Genomic DNA, 26,770 nt, shown 5'->3' with positions numbered 1-26,770 from the left:
TATGTTTGGCCCTACCGGTTTTGTAGCGTTATTTTTATAACGTAAAAGTTATAAATAAATACACACAAATATTAACTTATCATATTATATTAATGGGATAAACAACATGTAATAGGTATACATTTTCATAGCGTAACTAAAAATTAAAGACTGTGACTCAGATTTTTAATTCCTATATAACTACATAATCATTTCAATGTGTCGTTTATTTAGTTAATTTAGTAATCATTTTTTTAGTCAATTATTTATTTTTAAGGTGACATACAAAAGCATAAAATTGTACATACATAAAACAAGTGAAAATAACAACTAACTAACTTAATTATTAAAATATTTAACATATACGCACATTGTTTACCCGCGAGAGCGCAAATTAAGTTAAGAAATATTATATAGTATGTATACAGGTAGATACATATTGTATATATATCTGTATACTGAGGAAATGAGAGGAAAAATACTCTTGTAACTTTGTGTGTAAGAGTGGCTACCTATATTTACTTACATATCGTAAAAAAATTAACAATTCAGTAATCAAAACTGTCTATACATGGTATTTCAACAATTAACTCAGTCAATTGCTTGTTTTCACTTGTTTATAAATAAATTTACAAGACATGTGATTCAATGACCACAGTTTGTGTCATCATCACTGTTTTGGTCATAGTTTTGATATTGTTGTTATTAATACCATACACCTTATTTAAGATCATTTGATATGGATTTAGTTTAAATTCATTGCAATTAATACAGATATTTTTATTTTTAAATCTACAAAAACTCGCAGAGCTCCATCACTGAGTTCATATTTCCCTGCAATCCTTCATTAAATTTTTCTCATGTATAGATGAGAATTTTTGTTGAAATAGGATGTTTGAAATAGGCTTTTGAAAACATGAAATCTTTACAAAAAAGGGCTGAAGTCTCCTGGAAAATTGACACAACCCAAAGGTATTTCCTTAACATGAGCTCAATTTACATACAAGTTTTTAACAACCCCCCGCCCTTAATTCCATTTAGAGAGAGTAAATGGGTGGCCTATATAAATCGCGATAAATATGAGCTTTTAGTTCAATAAAGAGGAGAAGGGTTTATTCTAGTATACAAATGTTCAACTCTACAACACAATTTGGGGTTGTGGAGATGTACAAAGCTTTAAAAATCGTGAAAACAACATGAAGGTGGTAATAAAAAGAGGGAACGAAGGCTGAGAAGTTGTCAACCACATCACTTGAAGGCACATCCTTGACTCTGTCACCACACCACTTAAAGGCACATTCTTGACTCGAAGTCAAACAACATATCAGTTTTCAATCCTCTAATTCAATTTTAAGAGCATAATGATGGAATGCAAAAACCTAAAAAACTAACCACACCAAAAATAACACGATTTTGTAGTATAGAAAAAGTGAAAGAAGCTGGGAAGTTGACACATTCAAAAAGCATATACATGACACTAACTGACTAACCCAACTTACATATAGAATACGGTAATTACCTGATGTGCATACTCTTAAAAATGTGGAAAAAATGGTTTTTCCTCCTGAAAATCTCCCCATGATCATGAAGTACATTTATAACATTCTATCACTCCTCCCCGTTGACCCTACATATAGTGCATAAGTCTTTGTTTTCGGGAAAATTTTAATTTAATACAGAGGTTATTTATTGAATTCATTAAAACTCGTTAATGTTATTTCACCAGCCCCGAACCTTTTAAGGAACCATGTTGTTCAAAAATAATATTCGATAGGGTCAGACAGGTGTCAGATTTAACTCGACCTTTTCTCTTCTTCTTTTAATCTTCTCTTTAATATTGACGAAAGATCTAAAAGAAATTATCATTATTCAAACTCTCTGCTTTCAAGCCTCAAAACTTTTATTTTTAAAAATTTAACATCCCTGTAATATACCTATAATAATAATTATATATTAATTTTTGTTGTTGCAGGTGCTAGTAATAGTGGTTTCGAAACAATTAATAAAAATTATATTCAAGAAATGGAACGAACGTTAAGAATTACGGGCGAGGTATGGTTTGTATTTAACATATTTTTCATCAAAAAATTCCTCCTAAATGATGGCCATAAAATCCTTAGTTTTTAAAATTATAATAAAATGAAAGAACCCAGTTTCCTCCACTGATTAAAAATATTTTATCCTTCAAGAATACATCTTTCATAAAAAAGGCTTGACCGTAAAATTTCCAAAAATCAATTTTTTCCATGATAGACCGCATAGCGAGCCCAATGGAACGCATTGATAGAACTGCGCTTTGCTATGTTATAGAGTGTTTAAGTTGTTGAGTTGATTGGTATTTTTGTCACAATGCAACTAGCATTCCAATGTATTCGCGCCAAATTAATAAGTCTCAAAAATCGAATTTACATAAGAGCCGATGAAAAATGGCCACAATAGCAAATTAAAGCTTGGTTTGTTAGAGTTTGCAAAAACCGGCAAACCAAAACCTTTGTCGAAGTTTAGGGAAAGATTGGAAAGTTAATGTTTGGTTTATTAGATTAGGTTGAGGTTTAGGCAAAGACTGGAATATCCAGGCAAGATCTCAAATCTCTTGCCAAACATATCAATTTCTAATTTCTGTACTGCATTGATGCAATTCTATTCGAATACTGATGCAGAGTTAGTATCCAGCAACGCCGTACATATTTGCTGGTGCAGGGGTGAAACACTAAGGGTTTTAACATTCATATTCTCACCTGTAGGAGTATCTTTTTCAACATGATTCCTTGTGGATCATTTCACATGAAAAATTTTAGAATGGGCTTGTAGTCTATAAGCATAAGATTCATGTTTTACAACCTTGTAATATGTGCGAATTGGAAGTTACTAGTTGTACTGTGAAAATTAAATCAAATGTACATCAACATAAATCCAAAATGTCAAATAACTCGGCTTTCACTAATTCAAATTTAACAAGTACTATAATGTGAAAACTCGTTTTGATTCATATTTACCTTACGAGAAATTTTCCTTTTATAACTAAATACAGGTATACAATAAATTTATATACATAAAAAAATTATATGTTTTCTTTTTCAGATGTCAACTTTACATCCATATTTATTAAACAATACACGAAATGCACAACAAGATATTGTATTCTTTAATCGTGTACCAAAAGTTGGTTCACAAACATTCATGGAATTATTGCGACGATTAAGTATACGAAATAGTTTTGGTTTTCATCGTGATCGTGTTCAACGTGTGGAAACAATACGTCTAGCACCTGTTGATCAAGCTGAATTAGCAGCGGCTGTAACAGCATTAGAACAACCGTCTGTTTATATTAAACATGTGTGCTTTACTAATTTTACAATGTAAGTGTGAAGTAAACCGGCATTATCAGCTCCATATTTTTTATAGTTTTGGAAAAATTGGAAACGAAAATTTTCCCCTAATTTACGCTCAAATATTCAAATGTATCCTACTCTAGAACCCACAATATTTTTACCTTAACCACTACTGTTTCCCACAGTTTGCCATCAAATTTTTAGGAGCTTACAACAAGGGAATGTTAATCTGTTTTTCATAAGGCAATGACAATAGAAATATAGCCATATCTGATTTGTAACTTTTTAAGGCATGCGATATATTTTCAGTTTACATTTTGTAAATAGCAGAAATAATAACATAAAATGATTTATCTACTAGGTATGGAATGCCGGAGCCAATTTATGTAAATTTAGTAAGAGATCCCGTAGAACGAGTAATATCCTGGTACTATTATGTGCGAGCACCGTGGTACTACGTGGAGCGAAAGCAAGTATTTCCAGATCTACCCCTACCAGATCCAGTATGGTTAAGAAAAGATTTTGAAACGTGTGTTTTAAGTGGTGATCGAGAATGCCAATATATAGAAGGTGAAACACATGAGGGTATTGGAGATCACAGACGACAATCACTATTTTTCTGTGGTCACAATGAAGCTTGCACTCCATTCAATACAGTTGGTGCCTTAGAACGTGCTAAGTATGCAGTGGAAAAGCATTATGCCGTTGTAGGAGTTTTGGAAGATTTAAATTCAACATTAACAGTTTTGGAAAAATATATACCAAAATTTTTCTCAGGAGCTACACAAGTATTTTGGGGTAACTATTTTTAATTCTTAATTATGACTCTTAAGAGTATCTAAAAGGGAACTTTCCATGTTCTGGTCAGTCATCTTAAATAGCCGTTATAATTTAGAAAAAATTAAATTAAACTATTCATTTTCAGATGAAGTGGATCGTTTCAACAAAATCAATAGAAATTTGTTTAAACCACCAGTCAGTGAAGAAATTAAAGAAATCGTCCGAAGGAATTTTACAAGAGAAATAGAATTTTATCAATTTTGTAGACAAAGATTACACAAACAATTATTAGCATTAAAAACGAATAAATAATTAAAATTATCCATAGATTAACACTTATTGTTATAAACTACAGGCAACAAGAAACAGTTCATTTGAAAAACCTTAAAGGCACAATTCCACTGAGGTAACTTTTAGGCAATATGTAGCATGCGGCATTGACGCATAGGAGGAACACAAACCGACAAAAACATATGTCTCCTTACCGCATGCTACAAGTTGAATGTTGTTGACTGTCGATTGCATCATCTTTCGAAATGATTCAACGTATCTAACGGTGTCGTCGTCTATCCAACAGTCAACAGATCGGTGCGGTTTGTAGCGAACAACATGAAGTGGACCAAAGAAAAAAACTGCGTCTTTTATTGACGATTATCATAATTTATTCCCCCCAATTATGGAATATTTCCTAATGGTTCATATATTTAAATAGCAAAATATAATTGTACGATGATGGAGCGCAAAAACAAAAAACTTCAAGAACAACACGCGAGATGTTATACCCGAAAGTTTGTATCATATTGTTTTATTATAGTGAAATTTTTTCGCGAAAATGTGTTTTGAAAATCTTCTTTGCTCATTCGTGTGAAATTTCAAAACTAAACATCGCCAAATAACAAAATTATGCTGAATTTCTTGACAACCGACATGTAGCTCTCTTCTCCAATATCGTGGCGTTTTTTTTTCCTTTTACGATTCAAAGAACTGAAACTGCCTAAATAGAATCGCTTTGCTATATGAACGGCAAAGCGCAGGCGATGTGAAATAACTATTCCGCATGTGACATTTAATAGAATTTTTAGCCACATATTCGTACGACTACAATGAGCAACCCTAGGAAACAAGTATCGACTTGTTTCCATCGACTTTTTTTGAGACTTACATCTTCATACAATAAAAAAATGTATAATAAGACTGTTACATAGGCTGGAGTGCGAACAACTCTATTTAAAACAATAAATTGCTAAATCACATGTTTGTTAATTTAACGTTTATCTTGCCGAAGCTTTATGCAATTAACAACAAAGTACCAGCTTTTAAAGCCTTACGAAAACATGCCGATATAAAAATATAAAATAAAACTCGTTCAGAGCTTTCCTAACGATGTCAAGACTGCCTAAATTACTTTTGGGTATTTCCTCTTTTATGATTGTAATTCATCAAACTGAATATAATCTAGTTTTTCGAAAAGAATGTTACTTGATGCCCCATTTAATTATATAATTTTCTAGTTAATTTTTTATTACAATAAAATTGCATAAATTATTTATTTAAATTAACACATTTAAAATTTTTAAAAAACTAGCTAGAAAATTTGTTAAGCTCTTTGAAAAAATGTGATTTAAATACTAATTTTTAAATGTTATTAAAGCGTTTATTAGTTTGCGAACGTTAGTTATTGTAATATAATCATTTAAATTTAAACATTGACATCTATATTAATCTTGTTTTAAGAATTGTTATCATTTATTTTTATTATCATCATAAATTCAAATGAATTTAAAACCTCCTGTATACAATTTCTGTAAATAAAAAAAAAATAATTTTTAACTTCGAAATAGCATCTATTTCGCTTTTTGTTAACAATAACTAATTTCATAATGTATTAGATTATAATATGTATGTACAGAAAATGAACAAATATACATTATTACAAAAAAAAATGGTTTATTATTTACTAGCGACCCGCCCCGGCTTCGCACGGGTGCAATGCTGATACTAAATACACTACAGAAAAACTGTGAACGTTGTATATAAAAACATAGCGGCCCGCTCTGGCTTCGCACGTGTATAAAATATATAGCCTATGTGATTAAAATCGATCCAGTAGTTTTGATTTATTCATTACTGCCCGTGGCCCGCACGCGTTAAATTTGGAGTAAAACAATCCCCCTTTCCCTATACCATGAAGATTTCCTGCTATCTTTGGAATATCTAAATTCATACATTTACGACATCACATTAGAAACCTCAAAAATAGCAGTACTTCTCCACTATTTAATGGATGTTATTATACATATAAACCTTCCTCTTGAATCACTCTATCTATTAAAAAAAACCGCATCAAAATCCGTTGCGTAGTTTCAAAGATTTAAGCATACAAAGGGACATAGGGACAGAGAAAGCGACTTTGTTTTATACTATGTAGTGAAGTGACTACCTACATGATGAGTTCTGGTTCCACGATCCTAGCACGTTATAACGGGTGTGTTTATGAAATCATTTTGCTCGAGTTAAATTTGATAATATTAAAAATAGACAGAACCCCTCATTTTAAGGGTAGATAGCAATTAAAGTTTTTCACAGAAATGATTCCAATTTCCCTATTTCAAACGAAATACTATCACCATAGGATAAGCCATCAATTTTCATTAACAGTTTTTCGAATTTTGTGTTTTTCAACGACTCTTTTTGTCTACCATTTAAAAGAAATTGTTCATGACTTCAGGACACACGTGCTTGAAAGACTTCTGACTTGAACGATAATTATGACAGCTATGGTGGTGGCGAGACACCGCATCGAACTTCCATACCGGACGTCCCGTGTTCGTTCGCTCAAGTCATAAACATTTTTCAAATTTTATTTTTGACTTATATTATTAAATACATCATCACGATAACTCAAAAACGAAAAAAGATATAAAGGTGAAATTTTTACAGTGTGCTTAGGACGTAAGTGTGCTTGGGTCTTGGGCCCGTAGAACCAATCTTGTAAACCGTTAGAGATAGAACAAAAATTTAAATGTAAAAAATGTTCCTTATCAAAAAATGAACAACTTTTGTTTGAAACATTTTTTCGTAAACATCACTGTTAAACCGTGAGAGCGCAAATTATGCGCAAATCGTATGGTATATATTATATGGGAATATAAGTTATACATGTGTGACATGTATGTATGTGTAATGTGACAGAGTAATCAACACTTTCTATACATGGTATTTCAACAATTAACTCAGTCAATTGTTTGTTTTCACTTATTTAGTTTTAGTATTTAAAAGTGATTTCTAACTTTATAAAAAGCAGCTGGTTCAAGCTACTGGAGCCACTGTAGCTACCAGCGGCTGGTAGATCTATAATCAATAAGATAATAAATCTTCTGATTTTCTTGGTATGTACTTGTTCCTCGAAGTTTACAGAAGGGGCCTTGGTGATTGGAGTGACGGACTCGACCTTTAAAAAAGGTCTGAAGTCTCTTGACCTTGAATAAATCGGTGGAATTCGACTTTTCTGATTTTCTTGGCAAGTACTTGTTTCTCGAAGGGTGCTGAAGAGACCCAGGTGATTAGACAGGCGGGATGACCTTAAAAAATTTGTCTGGAGACCAAAAGAAAAAAACCCCACTCATCTAATTTTCGAGTGGAAAGAAAGAATAAATAAACACATTCTTTTTAAATCGATTTTGAAGTTAACTATTTTTACTGAATTACTTATTGTTCTATTTGAGCTGTCTACCTTCCTACTAAATTTCAATTTCTTTCATCTTTCATTTCGAAACCAATCCAGCACGGTGGGTTTCAGATAGTTTTGGTAAAACAAACGATAAAGGTAGGTAATCGAATAGCTAAAAAAAAATTGCATATACATACTTGAATTATCGTTATTATAATAAATACATATTAAAAAAATTGTATATAAATAAAGAAATATTAAAATTTCTTATTATTTTTATTATTTGTCTTTCTTTTCAGACAGTACAGAATTATGTATCTTCGTAATTTCATTTTCAATGAGATCATTCAATACTACACCATTCTGATCAATAAAGTTGGCGACCGATTTTGTGAAACTTGCAGCACGGAATGATTTTGTTTTCTTATCAGTTACATTTATTATTAAATTATATTTATCATCATATCTGAAAGAAAAAAAATTAGCCTAATTAAAATAGATTCAAAATAAAAATAATTTTCTAATGTTTTATTTTAATGCTGGCTTTTTTTCAGCTTCTACAAAATCGCTGCTTACTAGCTAGCATGGTATAGGGAATATATTACTTAAGACTGTTCTATACACATTTTTGATTGGTGTGAAAGTTTATAATTTTTTTGAGAATCCTCTTAAAAATTCATTGATGGGAAAAAAAAGTTACAAAAAAAGCGGTTTTCCAGATAAGAGTGGTTAAAGTTACAATTGATTTTCAAGCACTGTGTACCTGGATGTGAACAATGAAAATTGGGTAAATTAACAGGATTTTCGAAAAAAAAGTACTTTTTAACCCCGTTAGGGGATGAATTTCAATATCAATGAATGTTTATGCAAAATTTGAAGAAGATAGAACCAAGGAATCACGTTGTCTCTATACAAACTTTGCCCCTGTTCTCACCCCCTTAGGATAGGTTTTCGGCAAATATTTTCTTATAGGATTCTTACGTCATACAAAGAACACACCCTCCAAGTTTCAGGTGTCTACGATCAGCGATTTAGGCTGTGCTCGTCAAAAGAAAGCCACTCACGAAGTTTCAAGTATGTATTCATCATTTAAAAAAAAAAAACCGTGGAGTCCCACGGTCTTTTACGATTAGCTAATTTATACTGACGATAACTACATTGTTTCTCTCGAAAACTAAGAACCGAAGTAACTTGAATTTTTGGAAGGATTTTCCATTTAATTTAAATAATTAACTATCAATTTCTGAAAATATTGCCATTAAATAAAATTTATTTAAATAACAATCTTAATAATGTGTAAAATATTACTTACTTTTGTAAATAAGAGCTGGCCTCCCATACAAGATTCTTAGTTTTATCAACTGCTACCACAAATATTCCTTTTTCTTTATAAGTGGTGTATAGTGAAAGAAGTCCCATTAATACAAAATATGATATAACACAAATAATTAAAACGTGTCTGGAAACAAATTTAAAATATTAAAAGAAATAATTTGTTTCTTTATCGATTGAAATTCCATAAAAGACGCCCTCAATGATATTTTTGGCAGCAAAAATTTTTAAAAAAATGAAGAAAATAAACAAGCCGGCCATAATTACGATTGTTATAATTATATGTAAATAAACATACCTAGATTTTGGAAATGGATTTAAATAATCCCAAAGTAAGGCAAACATTGCAACTCCAACAGCAACACTACATAATGCAAGACGACCATCCATTAAAGCGAAACTTTCTTGGTAGTTAAATTTTTCAGTTAGTACCTAAAAATGTCATAATACTTTAAGTAATATTTCTGTAACCAATTTATTAAGATCTGCGAAAAGGCTTTGTGATATTTGTCGGATTTTTGTAAAAAACAGTCATTTCCAAAGTGGCTACTTCATCGCAGTATGTTGCTGTTTGTTAAAGATACTTCATTCAAAGATTTATTTTTCCCCAAGACAGAAGCCTTAACTCAGAAACTCATAGCAGTACTGTATACGATAAGCCTCATTAGTTTTCCCTATTAATTAAGTAGGTGGTTAATTTTTTAAACCGAATATTTAACAAACAAAAAAAAAATACTATCTCACATCTTTAACAGCATCATCTAATGCATTTTTGACCGCCGATCCGTCCCATTTATTAATTTTGACCTAAAACATACAAAGTACTTTAGCAATAATAAATTTGAAAAATAAATACAATATTATTACCTCAATTGGGGTTTCTTTATTATTTGTCTTTGACGGCATATTGTATTATAATTTTAATAAATACGTATAGCAATAACACGCTTCTCACAAATTTTTCAATAAATGACGTGGATTTGCCGATTCTCGCTGTTTTCATAAACACCAATGAACATATAACAGAATAGGGATTTTTATGATATTTGACATTTATTTTATGTTACCTGTCTGGACATGAAGGTTATAAAGAAGGAGAACGAAAGCTATGTGTTAAAGCATTAGCTCGTCTGTCCCTGAAAATTTGTAGAATTTATAGTTCATTTTTCAGCCACCAGCCACGCTGTCATCAAGAAGTAGTATCTGCGAAGTTAGCTGTTTATGAGTACAAGTAGATGAAGTTAGTTGCATAATGTACAAATTGATATATCATTTCAAATGAGCGCACAACAGCCCACTTTTATTGATACAACTTAGCGATCGCAGCGCCTCGTCTATTTTATCCATATTTCGGGGACAATATTTTCTATAGCGATCGTTCTCCTTCTTTATAGCCTTCATGTGTCTGAATATAATACCGGTGTACACAGCAACTCAAAATAAATTAACTATTCCAAAACAATGATATAAGAAATCGGAAAAACGATAATGTACGAGAGATACTTAAACAAGTGAAAAAAAAAACAATTGACTGAGTTAATTGTTTAAATATCCTGTATAGAAAGTGTTGAATATCAATGCTTGCATTATTTTTTATAAGTTAGAAGAGTTTAAAAAACCTTAATTCGACCGCCATTTATTTGGTTTTCAAAAATTTTCCAATTCTAGATTTTTTTTTTTGTCTTTCGAGAATATTTTACAAGAGCACTAATTGAAGCTAACTGCAAATTTTCAACTCCCTATCTTTTATAGTTTTGGAGAAAATGGATACCAAAATTTTGTCCTAATTTGCGCCCTCATGGGAAACAGTGACATTTACGAAAAAATGTTTCAAACAAAGTTGTTTATTTTTCTATAAGGCAGATTTTTTACATTTAAACGTTTGTTCTAACTCTAACGGTTTACTAGATGGATCCTACAGATCCAAGACCCAATTGACCTATGTTGCCCATTTACGAACTTAGTCTCACCTTTTTACGTTCTAAGCACGCTATAAAAACAGCTTGATATCTCTTTATGTTTTTGAGTTATCGTGTCCACAGACGGACAGCCGGAAATGGACTTTTTAGGTGATTTTATGATCATCTATACCAAAATTATGTTCGTAGCATCAATATTTTTAAGCTTTACAAACTTGGGACTAAACTTAAAGTACACCTTGTAATATTTTATATATTGCATTGTATAAAAAACTGACATTTCCTAGAGTGGGGCGAATATTTTGAATTTTGATTAAGTTCTTCTGGTTTGATCGAGAGACTCCCGAAATCGCATCGTCTCGTAAATTTTAGCTGTCGACTTGAGTAAAAACTTGAGTATATTTTGAGATTTACTCTTGGTTAGTAAAAATATATTTCCCTGACTTTCTCAAAATTTAAGATGGTTTTCTCTCGATTTTCTCAAACCTTTAGCTGGCAATTCCCAATTAAATTAAAAACCGATACATTTTTTTACCGAATTTTAACCTCCGTGAGTTGCTTTGGAAGCACTTTTAGACAGCCACAACAAATATTTTAGTGTATGTCTAACGTCCGCCGGTTCTAATACCATTATGACTAAGTTCATCTAAAGAATATTTGACTGACTCCGTTATTATTACATTTATTTGTATGTATATAAAAAAAAAGTGAAAACAAACAACTGACTTAACTGTTGAAATACCATGTATAGACTATTAATAGAATATTATTCATAGAGAACGCAAGGAATCAGCTAGCCTGTAAGTGGATGCAATATGATCAATGAGAGAGAAAACTGTCAGTGCGTTTCCCTGTCCTGTGTCCTTGTCATAATCATATGTACATATTATATACTTATTATATGTATTAGTAAGTATTAGTAAGTATAAGTATATGTATTAAATAAGGACACTGGGGAATTTACTGGGAGTCTTCTCTCTCGCTTCGCATATCTCTATGGTATAGACAGCGTTCATTACGCAATCGTTTGTTTTTTTTTTTACGTTATGTAAATAAAGAAAGATAGCCAATCTTAGATACAATATAATTTGCGCCCTCACGGGTAAACAGTGATGTTTACAAAAAAAATGTTTTCAACAAAAGTTGCTCTATCTTTAACGGTTTACAAGATAAGTCCTACGGACTCAAGACCCAATTGACCTATGTTGCTCATTTACAAACTCGATCTCACTTTTTACGTCCTGAGTACGAGCTATAAAAATTTCACTGGATTTCCTTTTCCGTTTTATGAGTTTTCGTGGTCACAGACGGACAGACAACCGAAAGTGAGCTTTTTAGGTGATTTTATGTAATACCTATACCAAAATTTTGTTCGCAGCATCAATATTTTTAAGCGATACAAACTTGGGACTAAACTTAATATACCTTGATATATTTAATATATACATGGTATAAGAATTAGAATGTAATGAATTTGAGTCGTCTTTCTGTGCACTGAACTTAAGTAAAAATTTATTTAACACGTGATAAGTGTCTGTTATTCTATGAAGTCTGTCATTTCATTTGGCTGACTTATGCAAAAGGTTATCATCAGACGAATAGTTTTAATCGGTTATAAAAAGCTAATGTTTTAACGTGTGAACCATGGTGTGAACACAGCTTTTTACAACTAGATTAAAAATGAAGTTAGTAAAATGATAATTTGAAATTTCATTTTATTCCAAGTAAATTTAGTTCAATGCAATTATTCATTTAATACATAGAACTTTTAGTGAACGAATAAATATAATCAAAACGAATGAATAACAAAAAAAATCTGCTATGCTATGTACCGTTACACACGTTTCAAATAAAAATTAATGAAAAAATTGACACAGTGTTAAATCAGCAACGAAAACGCGCGTAATAATTGTGAGTTGTGAGTCGATGTGTTTTTATTCCTCTATGAACTTGTACAGAAATGTGATGTACGCTTAAAAATAATTTCAATTCATTACGAATTAAATTTTATTAAAGAAATTTTTTTTTAAAATGGCAAATAGTAGCCAATTTCAATTATTTATAACCTGTGTGGATAGTGTTGGTCCATTATTAAAATTATGGGGTCAATCCGATCAAACATCAATGGTATTTGTCGAACGATTCTTATTACAATTAACACCGGATTTTGAAAAAGGACATTATGTACCAAATATTGCTAATTTAAAAGTGGGACAATTGTGCGTGGGAAAATATAACGATGGAGTTTATTATCGTGCTAAAATTTTAGATTTATCTCAAATACGGGATGGTTGTATTTTAGTACATTTTATAGATCATGGTAACACGGAATCGTTACCGTTAACAAGTATTCGTGTTGTGGATGGTTCATCGCCGTTAACTTCGTTTGTACCTTTGGCTAACGAGTATATTTTAGCTGGAATTATAAATGCGTCACAAACATGGGAAGGTAGTACTTTTGAAATGCTTACAAATATGGTTTGTAATATGGAATTGAATGTAATTGCCATTGCAACTGTTGGTCCATATAAAATAATTAATATTCAATTTAATAATGAAGATTTATCAAAAATGTTAATTAATTATAATGTTGCAATACCATGTTCAATTAGTACTCAAACTCAAATACTTGTTCAAAAATTAAATCAAGTTAATCAAACAACAACTGATCCTCAAGTAAATCGTGTACCACGTGATAAACCGTATCCAATACCACGTCGTACAAATTCAGTACCAACTGGAGGTAATTTAATCGAAGAAACACCACGATTAGAATCACCGGCTGTTTTTAAAAATACAATTTTACCAATCCATTCAGAACATTTGGTCACTGTATCAGCAGTTGAAGATGGACCAAAATCATTTACATTACAAATCCAATCATGGGAAAAATATTTAAATAAATTGATGACGGATTTAAATACGCTTTTTACAGTATCGTTAAGTGAAATACCCGTACCCGGTACGTTATGTATTGCTGTAAATAGTTTAAATCGATCTTTATGTCGAGCTGTTATCACACAAGTAATCGAAGATAATTGTAAAGTTTATTTTGTTGATTTTGGAAATAGTGAGGTAATTTCATATTCTGAATTATATCAATTACCTCCAGCATTTATTTCGCATAAAATCCTAGCGTTAAGATTCTCGTTATCAAATTTAAAATCAATTAATATTACATCCGAGATAAAAAGTTCATTTAAAGATTTTGTAATAGGGAAGACACTCAAATTACGTGTAATGCCACCAGAAGGTCCACCAGTTTTACAATATGGTGAATTATTTGATGAAAAAGGCGTCAATGTATTAACAATATTAAAAACGACGTTAGGTTTAGAAATATTAAAATTTCGTCCGATGGCTAGACAGGAAACGGATTGTATCGCGGATGTATCAGTTGCTTATATTAAAACGTGTCAAGAATTCTATGTTCACTTTTTATCGGATATCGATGCGTTACTTCGATTAATGTCCGATTTGGGGACACATTGTCTACAAAATCAGAATTATTTACAACGTAATCGTGTTCAAATTGGAATGGCATGCTGTGCATTATTCCCCGATGATGGACAATGGTATCGAGCCGAAGTATTAGGATGTTCCGGGAATGATATTCATGTTAAATATGTCGATTATGGTAACGAAGGTTTTGTTAGTATTGACCAAGTCAAAGAGATTACGATTGAATTAGTGAATCGATTACCGATACAAGCGTTACGATGTTGTTTGGTTGGATATGAAAATGAACCAGTTGATCAACAGCTTTCGACTGCTTTTGAAAGTATTGCTTTGGAAAATAATTATACGATGAAAATTATTAAGTATCATACTCCGCATGTGTTGTTAGTTAATTTAATCGATATGAATACAAGAGTGTTAATTTCAAATACATTATTAGAAGCACAAAAACAAACACAGCAAGAAGTAATTCCACAAACTCCAACGTACACAACACCTCCCTCATCGAATACGGGTGCAGGTGATAATAATTATTTGGACGGAAAAAGAAAATCACGCAATCGAAATGAAGAAACACCACCTAGGTATACTAATTTTTTTAATTATTAATATAAGTTTTTGAAGTGTATTTTGGAAAGAGATTTTATTTAAAAAAAGGTGTTTTTTCAGAAAATATTAATTGTATATCAGATTTAGTGGGGTAAATCTAACGGATTTTGATAATCAAGTAGGGAAATTTAGGGAAAGATTTTTATAAATAGGTTTCTTTCGTTGTAAAAAGCAGAAATAAGAAGTTTTCCGGTTCCGGAACAATCTCCGCGACCTTCTGCACGTGATTATGAGACAATTTATCTCTACATTGTTTTCTTCGGTGATGTTTTCTTGAATATCTCTGCTTCTATTGATCGGATTGAGACGAATAAAAAAAGAATTAATGTTATGAATTTCTACATCGACCTTATTTACTAGCGAACCCTGAAGATAACAAAATAATTTGAAAATCTCACGAAAACCGTACTAACCTCATATTTTCAACTTTCTCTAATAACTTTTCGAAAAATGAAGGAATTAAGTTGCAATTTTGGAAAAAGATATAACATAAAAATGAGATAAAAATATAAAAATTTTGAACATAAAAAAGTATGGTAAATTTTAGCCCGATACATAATCGTAATTTTGAGAAAAGTCGAATTGTTCTGAAAAATTTTTTTTTATTTGATGAATCATGACTTTTTAATGTGATCCGATAATTTGCCTGAACTGTACGAGCTGTTGAAATTTTTCAGAAAAATGCGTTTTTTTCAAAATTGAGGTAAAATGTATCGGGCTAAATTTTACCACACTTTTATGATCATAAATTATATCTTTTTTCAGAATTTCAAATAAATTCATTCATTTTTCGAAAAGTTATCACAGAAACTTGAAAATATGATGTTACTGCGGTTTTCTTGAGATTTTGAGGTTATATTGTTATATTTATGTCCATGGTTCGTAGAAATCGTTCGGAACGTTTCTTGGTATTATTAGAACTGGTAATCTGAAATACAATTGATAATTTTCAAATATAGATTCAGAAAATAACGTTTTCTAAATTATTATTATAAATTTTTTGAAACCAGAAAATATGATTAATCAATAATATAAGGATATAAAATTTTCATACGAAGTCATACAATTTTTTGATCAGCAGAAACTACAAGTTGTTAAATTTTAAATTACTTGTTTTTCAAATAATTTTGTATCAACTCTTAATTAGAGGAATTCAAATGTTATAATTAAAATATTTTATTACATTAGATTCCGTAAAAAAGAAAATGGTAAATCAGTGAATGAACGATTACAACGTCGTACATCACCAAATGTACCAACACGGTATGTCGTCATTTTAATCGCAACCATATAGCGTGAGCTTCATTGCTAATGCAAAATCACTAACATCACCTGGTTGTTTGTTATCCTACATTTTTGCACTTTTCATTGTCTTCTGTACATATTTAATTTTTATATTGCCACTAAAAGCTTTCCACACAACATTCCATCATATACAGTATGTCTCAAAGTCAATTTAGCTAAACTTTACTTGTCCAGTACGCAGAAAACCTACACCCTCATACGCCCAACAGTTGGCGATCGGCTCCGTAAAAATTTTCCTCAACTACTCGGACATAATGAATTAGCAATGAATTATCAATTTGCATAACTTTACTTTTATAAAGCAATTTTAGGACACATACAGAGATTGTATCGTATTAACGTTTGCATTTTATTCAAAGTAATAGTGTCATTTTATTTTTACTCTTAGAGAAAGCCTACAATCTGTGGTTTATATAAAATATTAGTGGTTTATAATATCATTTTTAATTTAGTTTCCTAGACCTGTGAATAAAATGCAATGGTTTTTGAAAATTTACAGAATATTTAATTATGAATTTAATTAGTTACAGTCAGTTGATATTTTTATCATAATTTTACAATAAATTAATTATATGAACATCAAACCTAAAACTTTGACATAAATTATAAATACCAAAATTTGTTGACACTAATAATCTAAATATAAAAAATAAGTGAGAATTTAGTTACAACGCTTGGTATTATTGTTGAAAATGTTCTCCATCGATGTTATACTTTCGAAATTAATAGTATGAAGGGGAGCTTGAAATAATTTTTTTCCAGTAAATTTTATCCTACATATTTTACATTCGATTTCGTTTACTGTATAACTTCTAACAGATGTTCAAAAAACTTTTTGAGATATTCTGTCGCTAAAAGTAATGCCCACACTCGCTGAACTGCCGTCGCGCGATCCGTTTAAAGTTGAATAGTTATTCAACTTTTATCAATCGGCATCATACAGCTGTTTTCGACTAATAAAATGTTTTTTTTTCATTTTATGAAGGGACTAAAAAGCACAGACATTTTTTTCCCAGTGCTTTTTACTGAGCGTTGTGACTAAATAAAATTCTGTCGCATATTTGTATGTTTCAGTCTGAACCATTAAATCCATTTTGCAATTAAAGTCGAATGTCTCCTTGTCCTGATGCATGCGCAATATAAGCCATATTTGACGTTTACTATAGAAAACGTTTTAGTGCGCTTGCGTGCAACAAATATTAATTGTTTAATAGATGTATTACTTATATTAATCGTTTAAAATTTTGTACCCACAATATCATTTTCGTTCCCTGCCATTATAAGAAAATGACGCTAAACTAATCTTATGAAAATCAGATATGGATCTTGAAAAAATGAAAAATTTTTATAAGATTAGTGCGAAGGCCTTTACTAAAAGTTTCTAATTGTACTTGCAAGCATGCAATCATTTTTATAAATCATTTTTTATTTTATCAATCACACTGTTTTCCTAACTGTTTGTTACTTGGGATATTTATAATATTAATTTTGTTTCTTTCCTTAATGTAGTGGCGATGAAAGTGAGAAAGGAAGATTTAGAAATATGACATCGCCCAATAATAATGATCGCCTTTCACGAAACGATTGGAGCAAGAAGAATGATAAATCATCCTTGGCTAAACCATCATGGAATGATTCAAAAAGAGAAAAATCGTTTAGTAATGATTCGAAAAAAGAAAACTCTTGGAACAATGCTAAAAAAGATGATGATTCAAGATGGAATGATTCAAGAAAATCAAATTCTTCATGGAATGATTCCAAAAAAGATTCTCGAAATGATTTTAAAAGAACGAGCCCTTCATGGAATGAATCGAAGAAAGATAACTGGAATGAATCTAGAAAAGGTAACTACAATGAAACGAAAAAAGATAATTGGAATGAATCGAAAAAAGATAACTGGAACGATTCAAAAAAAGAAAATGTTTCAAAACGTGATTCACGTAGAGATAATCGCAGAGAATATAAAAAAGATTCTTCCTTTTCGAAATCTGATTCTGATTCGAATAGTGAAAGGCGTTTTGATCGTACCAATAAACCATTTAAAAATTCGAAATTTGAAGGGCGTAAGCGAACAGATTCTCGAAGTAGTGATAAATCCGATACTAGTTTTCGTAAAAAGAGATTTGAAAAACCAAAATCTTCAAACATTCCATATACAGCTCCACCAGCTGATTATGCAAATTTAAATGATAAATTCACGGAATTGAATTATCCTGAAGGAGCAATTGAAAATGTAATGATATCATGGTTTTATAATCCCAAACACTTTTATATCCAAATCACATCAATGGAAAGTCAATTTAGGAAAATGATGACAGATATACAAAAAATATATAAAAGTCGAAGTCCTGTACAAGATGCAGTTCCTGCAGGATCATCAGTCATTGCACACTTTAGTGAAGACAATTTATTATATCGTGCAACTATTTTAGATTTTCGACTTGATAAATATAAAGTACGTTATGTGGATTATGGTAACACAAATTTCGTGGATAAAAATAAAATATTTCAAGTTGAAAAACAATTTATGGAATTACCCGTACAATCAGTTGTTTGTACATTACAAGATATCTATCCAGCTGGTGAAACTTGGAATGATTCACCCGAAATGGATAATTGTTTTAATAAAGGCAATTATCAATGTGTGTTTCATGCTGAATTTAATGAAAACAAACGTGTAGTCAGCCTCTCGTACAATGGATTATTGGTGACTGATGATTTAATAAATAGAGGATTAGCAACGAGCAGTGCAAGTGCGCCGCAAACGAACGAACAATTGAACGACTCAAATATTTCACAGCAAATACCGGGTATTGAGCATGATATAGGTTTGTTTTGTTTTGCTTTAATTTTTTTATTTTGAATTTTGTTTTAAATTTTTTAAATTTATTTGCTACTTTATGAGTATGATTTTTTTTTATTGTTAGCTTGCATCTAAATAGTTTGTTGAACGCTGTAGTTAAAGATATAAATTCGTACCGTAATTTAAATTTTTTATTGTTTCTTTCATATAAATAAAGGTACTTCCATTAAGAAAGCCTGAATTTTTAACTTTAACAAGTTATATATGGGATATTATAATTTTTTTTATTTGAAAGATTTTTGCTGCTTTGTTTAATACATGATATCAGCTAACAGGCCCGTGAGCACGAGAGGAGTTTTGGGAGCCAAAATCCCTCCCATTGAGAATTTCACCATATAAATTAAGAATATAGTCTTATAAATGCACCCATTTATGAAACGAATTTCCACTGACTAGTCAGATATCCATGTAAATTTTGAGCTCGATACATTCTTTGACTTTGTCTTTGAGTCAAGTACTTCAAACAGAAAATCTGGATCTTGGCGAGGCTGCGAAACAGATTTTGATTGAAAGAAGAGGAGAAGAGTTCAGAATAATTTGCAAAATCGTGAGCGGTATCTGCGATGAATACGACTTAGAATAGCGAAAGCCAAGGCTCGCCTGATAACAGACTCAACGATAAAATATATAGACTGATTCAGTTAAGATTATTGATCGATTTTTTAATCGTCGCAATATTTTATCAAATTTTGCTCTTTCTCAATAAAATGAAAAATTTTGATGAAGACTCTTGCTCTTAACTTTTTGGAGTAGACTATTCAATTTTGCACGATGATTCCCGTGATATTTGGAATGCATTGTAATAAAGATGCGTTTCCTTTCTACCAAATGCTTCGCGTTCTGACAGTTTCCTCTATGACAACAGCGATCATTGAATGCTCCTTTTCATCTTTTCGTCGTCTCAAAACATACTTTGGATCGACAATGTCTGAAGATCGTCTAAGCGGTTTAGCCTCACTTAAAATCCATAACGGTGTAGAGATCGATGTGCATAGAGTTTTGGAAAGAAATTTTCTGTGCTTCGCAGAATTAAATTACATAATTGAAAATAGTTACTGAATATCACATTTTGACCTAATAAAATGTTATCTTACTCGAAAAAATAGTTTCTTCTTTTTATTGACTTTCTGACTTAACATGATGAACCAAAGTTTGAGCGAGATTTAATACTTCCCCAATGTCTCAAAAAATTTACAGAAAAGTTGATAAGAGTTATACTGGTTATGAATTCATATCTTTAACTTTAGTTTTTGTTATAAGAAGCTTTTGTTAACGATTTTATATTTGACATATTTTGAATTTTTTTTATTTTACTCATATCTGATTTACAAAGTGGAAATTGGCTTACTTTATATCACAAAATGAAAGCTACACAAAAGTGAATGTAATAAAAATAGAATCAATAGAATGTATTTCGATAAATAAGAAAATTTTATTTTTGCTAATAATTTACAGAGGATGCTCCAGTCGATTTAGGATTATTACAAGAACAAACACTTCGAATTACCATATCATGTGCCTATGGACTCGAACGTTTTTATGTTTACTTGGATAAAATTAAAGCTGAAAACGTTTTGAAGCTTATCAATGATTATGCAAACGAACACAGTACTGTAAGTCGATTTTAACTTAAAAAATTTTTATTTGCTTCTAATCGATAGAAAATATAAAATTCTGTATAAAAAATACAAAGTTTTTAATGGACTTAGATCACTTTCAAAATAAACTGTCCATATACAGGTGTCCCGTGACTCGGTGGACATAGTTTTAGATAGTAGTCTTTGGACAATTTTAAGTCGAAAGAACCTTTTATAGACAAATTAATTTAGTATTAAGTTTACTCCTCTTGGCTATTATTTTTGGGGACATAATAGAATATGTTCATCGAGTTACAGGTCACCCTGTATATGTACTTTAATTACGTCCTTTTTAAACATTTATTTACTTATTTTAGACCTTTGAAAAATTGTCTACTGAACAAATTGTGAACGGTACTGTTTGTTTAACACAAACAGAGACTGGTTGGCAAAGATGTATCATTTCAAATGCTGCTGCAACTAAGGGTATTTTTGTAGAATTTCCTGATGTTGGAGGTGGTGAAGAAATATCTGCTGAAAAGGTAATTCATTTACAATAATGATTATTACAGTCATATAAGGGTTCTTACACGCGATAAGAATCTTGTATAATTATACGAAATTATTATAAGAAAATCTGACACATTGCGCACACTATCAGAAATTCTTACAAAAAATTCTGATGAAGACCCAAGTACCTACGCATTCTCCATCAGAATTTCTGCGTATCAGAAAATTTTGTCGTGGGAGCACTCTGAATTAAATTCTTCCAACAATCTCTCGTTTTTTTGTATACAAGGTAAAGTTTTGATGGCATATTGGTAAAATAATTTTGATATGCGACAACTGGTAGTTTAGAAAATAACTACAATTAACAGGCTGAAAGGCTCAAACTTGACTTGTATTTTATTTTTTTTAGCTTTTCACTCTTCCAGTTGAATTAACTGGTTATTATTATCAGAGTGTTGAATGCGGTTTAAATAATTTTGATCTAGGATGTTTACAACATGTAAATGATGAAGAATTCCAATCTAAATATGAAAAATCTGAACTGATTGCTTACATCAATGAAGTACAAAATGGAAGGTATGAATAATTTGAAATAATTTTTGAAATAAAATTAAAATATAGACAGCGGTTAATTCGATAAATTCATGCCATGAATGTATTCCACGTATTGTGAATACTCCCAAATAGTGGTAAAACAAAAATTGAAGTTTGATATAAAATTTTATTCTTAAATTCACTGTATAATCTAGGAACTAAAACAAAAAAAACATTCTGACCTAGGAATCGACTCCGCGCCCGTAAATCTTTATGGGAGCCAGTGAAAAATGTTCATGAGTGTACTCCAAAAAAATCATATTCATGTGAACAAAAATTTTTTTTTTTTTACGCTCATAAAGTGCAACAGAAGTACCCTGTTTCGTGATATCACATTCTTTTTTAACATTTAAAAAGAACTATTGGATTTTTTATTCTGGACAATTAAGCTTTTTTTATCTCGACAATTTTCAACAAACTTCACCGTTTAGGATATATAAGCGTTTGAAAAAATAATTCGCACTTTTAAACTAAAATTTTCAACAAATTGGACGGTTATCGCATGATTGTGAATAAGAGTATGAAACGTAGCAGAGCTGTGCTAATTTTTCTTTAAATTTTACTACCAAAGCACGTTCGAAAAATATGTAAAGAAAATTTTGGTGGACCCTTACACCACCTACGAAAAAAGATCTATCTACCTAAAATAACGTAACTGATTAATTATAAGTATCTATTATTAAGATATTTTTTATATTTACAGATTATTAGTTACTTTATACGATTGTGATGGTAATAAATTAGTTCTAATAAAAGACGACGAAACCGAAGACGATTTTTCAACAGTAAGTCCATTATGTCCAATGGCTGTATTAAATGGCAACATGAAAGTATGGATCACACACATAAATACTTACGATTCATTTTATATTCAACGTGTAGCTGACAACGACAAAGTAACAGAATTATTAAATACATTATATAAACATTATGAAAATAATGAAAGAACTCGCTCCGATATCACAATTAATCAATTATGTGCTGTTAAATCACAAGATGGTAATTGGTATCGTGGTCGAGTTTTAGAAATCAACGATGCTTCGATTACTGTTATTTATATCGATTATGGTAATCAAGAAACTGTTGATATTAATAATGTACAAAATTTAGATCCTTCATTTTATACAATTAACGAATACGCGTTACATGTAGCACTTCCAATATCCGCTGAAAATGATATTAGCGAACAATTAAAAGAACTTACAAATGGTAAGGAATTTTATTCAAAACTAGCTTACACTGAAGGATGTTGGTATATCGAATTATACAGTGAAAATATAGGGTTAAGTTCATATTTAATTGAATCGGGTATCGCAAATAAATTAGATTTTGATCCATTTAGACGTAGATTTGAAGCTACCACCGATGATAAAACCGATGATAAAATAATGCTTTATGTAGCGCATGCTGATACACCGAATCAATTTTATGCTCAATTAGCAAACGATGAGAATTCAATAAACGCATTACAAGAGGAATTAGAGAAATCAATATCAACATTAAGTGATTTAGAAGCACCAGATGCTGGTGTACTATGTGCAGCGAAATATTCAGCTGATGATGTTTGGTATCGTGCAGAAGTACTCGATGCTGATGATCAAATAACAACTGTACGATTTATTGATTATGGTAATACAGATGTCTTAGATAATTCATCGGGTGTAATTAAAACGTTACCAAGTCATATGTTAACAATTGATCGTTATGCGAAAAAATGTTCATTAGATGTGACCCCAATTGGTGAGGAATGGAGTCAAACTGCTTGTGAAATGTTTGAACAGAAATTAGTTGGACAAATATGTCAAGCGAGTGTACTTTATCAAGATAAAGGTGTTATGTATGTATCAATTTATTTCAACGATGAAAACATAGCTGAAAGTTTAATTCACGAAGGATATGCTAAACTATTTAATCGTGATATTCAGGATGAATTATCAAATAAAACTGGATTCGTAAGCCATATTAATTCAATCAATGAATTTTGGATACAATTGGAAAGTTCTTGCGCTGATTTAGAAATGGTATCAGATCAATTATCAATTGCTGATCAATTTCCAGAATTAAATGATAAACGACCGGGTGTTTTATGTGCAGCACGATTTCCTGATGATAATGATTGGTATCGTGCTCGAATTTTAAGTTCTACAGATGATGAAAATGTCACACAAGTATTATTTATCGATTATGGTAATTCTTCAATCACAACGGAATTGAAAATGTTACCAGAACAGGTTATAAATATACGTGCACTTGCGTTAAAGTGTTCTTTATTGAAACCATCATACATTGAAGAATGGCCAAGTGATGTTACTGATCAATTTAGAGAATTAGCAGCTGATGGAGCAACTATTTTTGATGTAAAAGTTGTCACCACGGGGGAAACATCTATCGTAGAATTATCAATCGAAGATAAAAATATCATTGAAATTTTATTACCCAAAAGTAAAACAACTGTAACTGCAGCTATTAGTCATGTAATATCCCCTGAATCCTTCTGGATTCAACTTAGTGATAATTCTCATACTTTATCCGATATTTGTCACCAACTTGAAGATGTGGATGCTTTAACAAAAATTGATAACCCCGTGGAAAACACTATTTATATAGCACAATCTCCTGAAGATCAATTATGGTATCGAGCTAAAATTGAATCGGGAAAAACGGATGAAGGATATGAAGTATTCTTCATCGATTATGGAAATAAATCCATCACTCAAGAAATACGAGAATGTCATCCGGATCTTGCAATAATTGAACCATTAGCTAAACATTGTACTTTGAAGAATTTCGTTGAGAATTCAACTTGGAATCAAGAAGCGGGTTCAACACTTAATGAATTATCTGATTATGGGAATACAACATTTGATGTAAAGTTTTTGAATGAAGATGATGATCCAGCTTTGGTATCATTATATTGGGAAGGAAAAGACGTTTCGTTAGCTATAAATTATGTTGAATGTAGTGATGAGGTTCAAGAGAAAACCGAAGATAATAAAGAAGAAACACAACCACATACAACTTGTAGAAAAATTATCGATGCAATATCTAGTGCCACAAATTTAAACAAACAAAATCTTCATCAATTTGTTAGTAAAGACGGAAAAGAAAATGAAACAAAAGCAACCAACGAAGAAAAAATTGAAAATGATTATTTAGAAACTGAAAGCAAGATTCAAGAAACTAATGATAATCAAAATTTGGATCAAACAGAAAATATTTCAACGAAAGATTCTGTGGAAATCAATCAACCTCAATTAGAAAATGGTAATGAAATCATCTCCCCAGAAGATTCAGTGACCAAAGATTATGAAGAAAATATTCAAAATGAGTTAGATAGCAATAAAATGGAAGAAAAATCAAATGAAAATGAAGTGATTCCAGAAGATACTTTAACAAAAGATTCTGTTGAAAGCGTCGAAATTCAATTAGATAGCAATAAAGTAGAAGAAGTTGTTTCTCCAGAAGAAATTTTATCCAAAGAATCTGTAGAAAGCATTCAATCTCAATTAGACACAATTAAAATTGAAGAAATAGGTAATGAAATTAAGGTGGCTTCTTCCGATGAAAATTTAGATTCTGTAGAAGGTATACAATCTCAATTAGATAAAATTACTATTGAGGAAAAATCACAATTAGATAGCAATAAAATTGAAGGCGAATCTAATGAAAATGAAGACATTTCTACAGAAGAAATTTTAACAAAAGAATCTGTAGAAAATTCTCAATCACAAGATAGCAATAAAATTGAAGAAAAATCTTTATCCAAAAATAATATTGTAACAGAAAACGCACAATCCGAAATATCTAGCAATACCAATGTAGAAACATCTAATAACAAGAAACCGAAAGATGAAAACTTATTAGAAATAAAAAATATTTCGACTGAAAATAATTCTTCCGATCAATCACAGCTAGAAATCGATGTTTCGAAAAATATTGACAATAAAGCAGTTACTGAAACAGACAAAAACTTAGATGAAAAAAATAATAAATACATAGAAGCAAACACTGAAAATGGAGATAAGGAGAAAATCATGGATAATGAAAAGAGTGAAACGTCTCTTGCTGATGAATTACAATTATGTAATAAAACAAATAGCAATACAGGATTAAGTACACATGAAAATAGTAAAGATACAAATAATTTAGATGAAATACAAGATGATACAATAGAAAATGTATCACATTAGAAATATACAGTGTGAGTTAATTTTTGGATATAAAATTTAATTTATTCAAATCTAGGTATTGTACCAAGATTAAAATTGAAAAAAAGTTGAATCGACTTTTAATTTTTTTTTTATAAAACATTTTAATTTATTTAATAACTTAATTCTCCACACTTCTTAAACTAAATTAATCAATTGCTTAATTACTAAAATAATGCTTGTGTTCCTTTTTTGTAACATTATGATAGTATCGTGATGTGATGTAATCGTTGATAATAATACATGCATGGTGTTTCTGTTTTCCATCTAAGTTGGTATCACAGTACGATGTCATCAATCATCATATTAGGATAATATCTTAGATGACATCTATATACAAAAAGAATCGGTATTGGTGTAAATTAATGATATTATATCGTGATGTCTTCACACATGGCATTAAAAAAGGAACGCAAGCAATGCTAACATGACAACATCGCCATTTTATAATAATATTCCATTAAAAATGGTATTGTTAAGATATTTTTCATTCTTAAGTATATTATTAAAAAAAAAAAGGGGAAATATGGGAAACGTATAAAATTATATCACTTATTTAACTTAATGTAGCTTAATGTAATTAATTAGAATGAATAATTCATTAATCATTAATTACAGTTTATGTTAATTGGC

At 30.6% G+C, this 26,770-nt stretch overlaps 3 protein-coding genes across 5 annotated transcripts in view; 2 read left to right on the top strand and 1 right to left on the bottom strand.

Moving 5' to 3' along the window:
- Positions 1-4,699, top strand: part of LOC123297323 (heparan sulfate 2-O-sulfotransferase pipe) — a 50,829-nt gene extending 46,130 nt beyond the window's left edge. Inside the window, exons 3-6 of the mRNA XM_044878935.1 lie at positions 1,952-2,031; positions 3,061-3,338; positions 3,673-4,109; positions 4,237-4,699. Of these exons, the coding sequence (XP_044734870.1) occupies positions 1,952-2,031; positions 3,061-3,338; positions 3,673-4,109; positions 4,237-4,403 (962 nt within the window). The 3' untranslated portion in view covers positions 4,404-4,699. The remainder of the gene's footprint in view (positions 1-1,951; positions 2,032-3,060; positions 3,339-3,672; positions 4,110-4,236) is intronic.
- Positions 4,700-8,018: 3,319 nt separating this feature from the next.
- Positions 8,019-10,112, bottom strand: LOC123298150 (probable signal peptidase complex subunit 2). Its single transcript, XM_044880067.1, has 5 exons — positions 9,961-10,112; positions 9,838-9,900; positions 9,392-9,525; positions 9,074-9,220; positions 8,019-8,227 (listed from the first exon to the last, which is right to left on the bottom strand). The coding sequence occupies exons 1-5, from the start codon at positions 9,997-9,999 to the stop codon at positions 8,041-8,043; spliced, it is 570 nt and encodes a 189-aa protein (XP_044736002.1). The 5' UTR covers positions 10,000-10,112; the 3' UTR covers positions 8,019-8,040.
- Positions 10,113-12,864: 2,752 nt separating this feature from the next.
- Positions 12,865-26,187, top strand: LOC123299174 (maternal protein tudor-like). 3 transcript variants are annotated; one of them, XM_044881449.1, is made up of 7 exons: positions 12,865-15,055; positions 16,269-16,343; positions 17,895-19,195; positions 20,704-20,861; positions 21,203-21,367; positions 21,745-21,911; positions 22,633-26,187. In XM_044881449.1, the coding sequence occupies exons 1-7, from the start codon at positions 13,044-13,046 to the stop codon at positions 26,117-26,119; spliced, it is 7,365 nt and encodes a 2,454-aa protein (XP_044737384.1). In that variant the 5' UTR covers positions 12,865-13,043; the 3' UTR covers positions 26,120-26,187. The 3 variants fall into 3 exon arrangements, with proteins under 3 accessions (XP_044737384.1, XP_044737385.1, XP_044737382.1); XM_044881447.1 differs by having other exon boundaries at positions 12,866-15,055; positions 17,895-19,213; XM_044881450.1 differs by lacking the exon at positions 16,269-16,343 and having other exon boundaries at positions 17,895-19,213.
- The last annotated feature ends 583 nt before the right edge of the window (positions 26,188-26,770 follow it).

Source organism: Chrysoperla carnea, chromosome 4 (genome assembly GCF_905475395.1).
Source record: "Chrysoperla carnea chromosome 4, inChrCarn1.1, whole genome shotgun sequence".
NCBI lineage: Eukaryota > Metazoa > Arthropoda > Insecta > Neuroptera > Chrysopidae > Chrysoperla > Chrysoperla carnea.
This window is presented reverse-complemented; position numbering and strand designations above follow the sequence as displayed.

Coding starts and splice junctions, on each gene's coding strand:
- LOC123299174 (XM_044881447.1), top strand. CDS start 13,044: ATGGCAAATAGTAGCCAATTTCAATTATTTATAACCTGTGTGGATAGT. Junction 21,368..21,744: donor AAGAAATATCTGCTGAAAAG/GTAATTCATTTA, acceptor TATTTTTTTTAG/CTTTTCACTCTTCCAGTTGA. Junction 21,912..22,632: donor AATGAAGTACAAAATGGAAG/GTATGAATAATT, acceptor TTATATTTACAG/ATTATTAGTTACTTTATACG.
- LOC123298150 (XM_044880067.1), bottom strand. CDS start 9,999: ATGCCGTCAAAGACAAATAATAAAGAAACCCCAATTGAG. Junction 9,901..9,960: donor ATAAAGAAACCCCAATTGAG/GTAATAATATTG, acceptor TGTATGTTTTAG/GTCAAAATTAATAAATGGGA. Junction 9,221..9,391: donor AATCCATTTCCAAAATCTAG/GTATGTTTATTT, acceptor ATTTGTTTCCAG/ACACGTTTTAATTATTTGTG.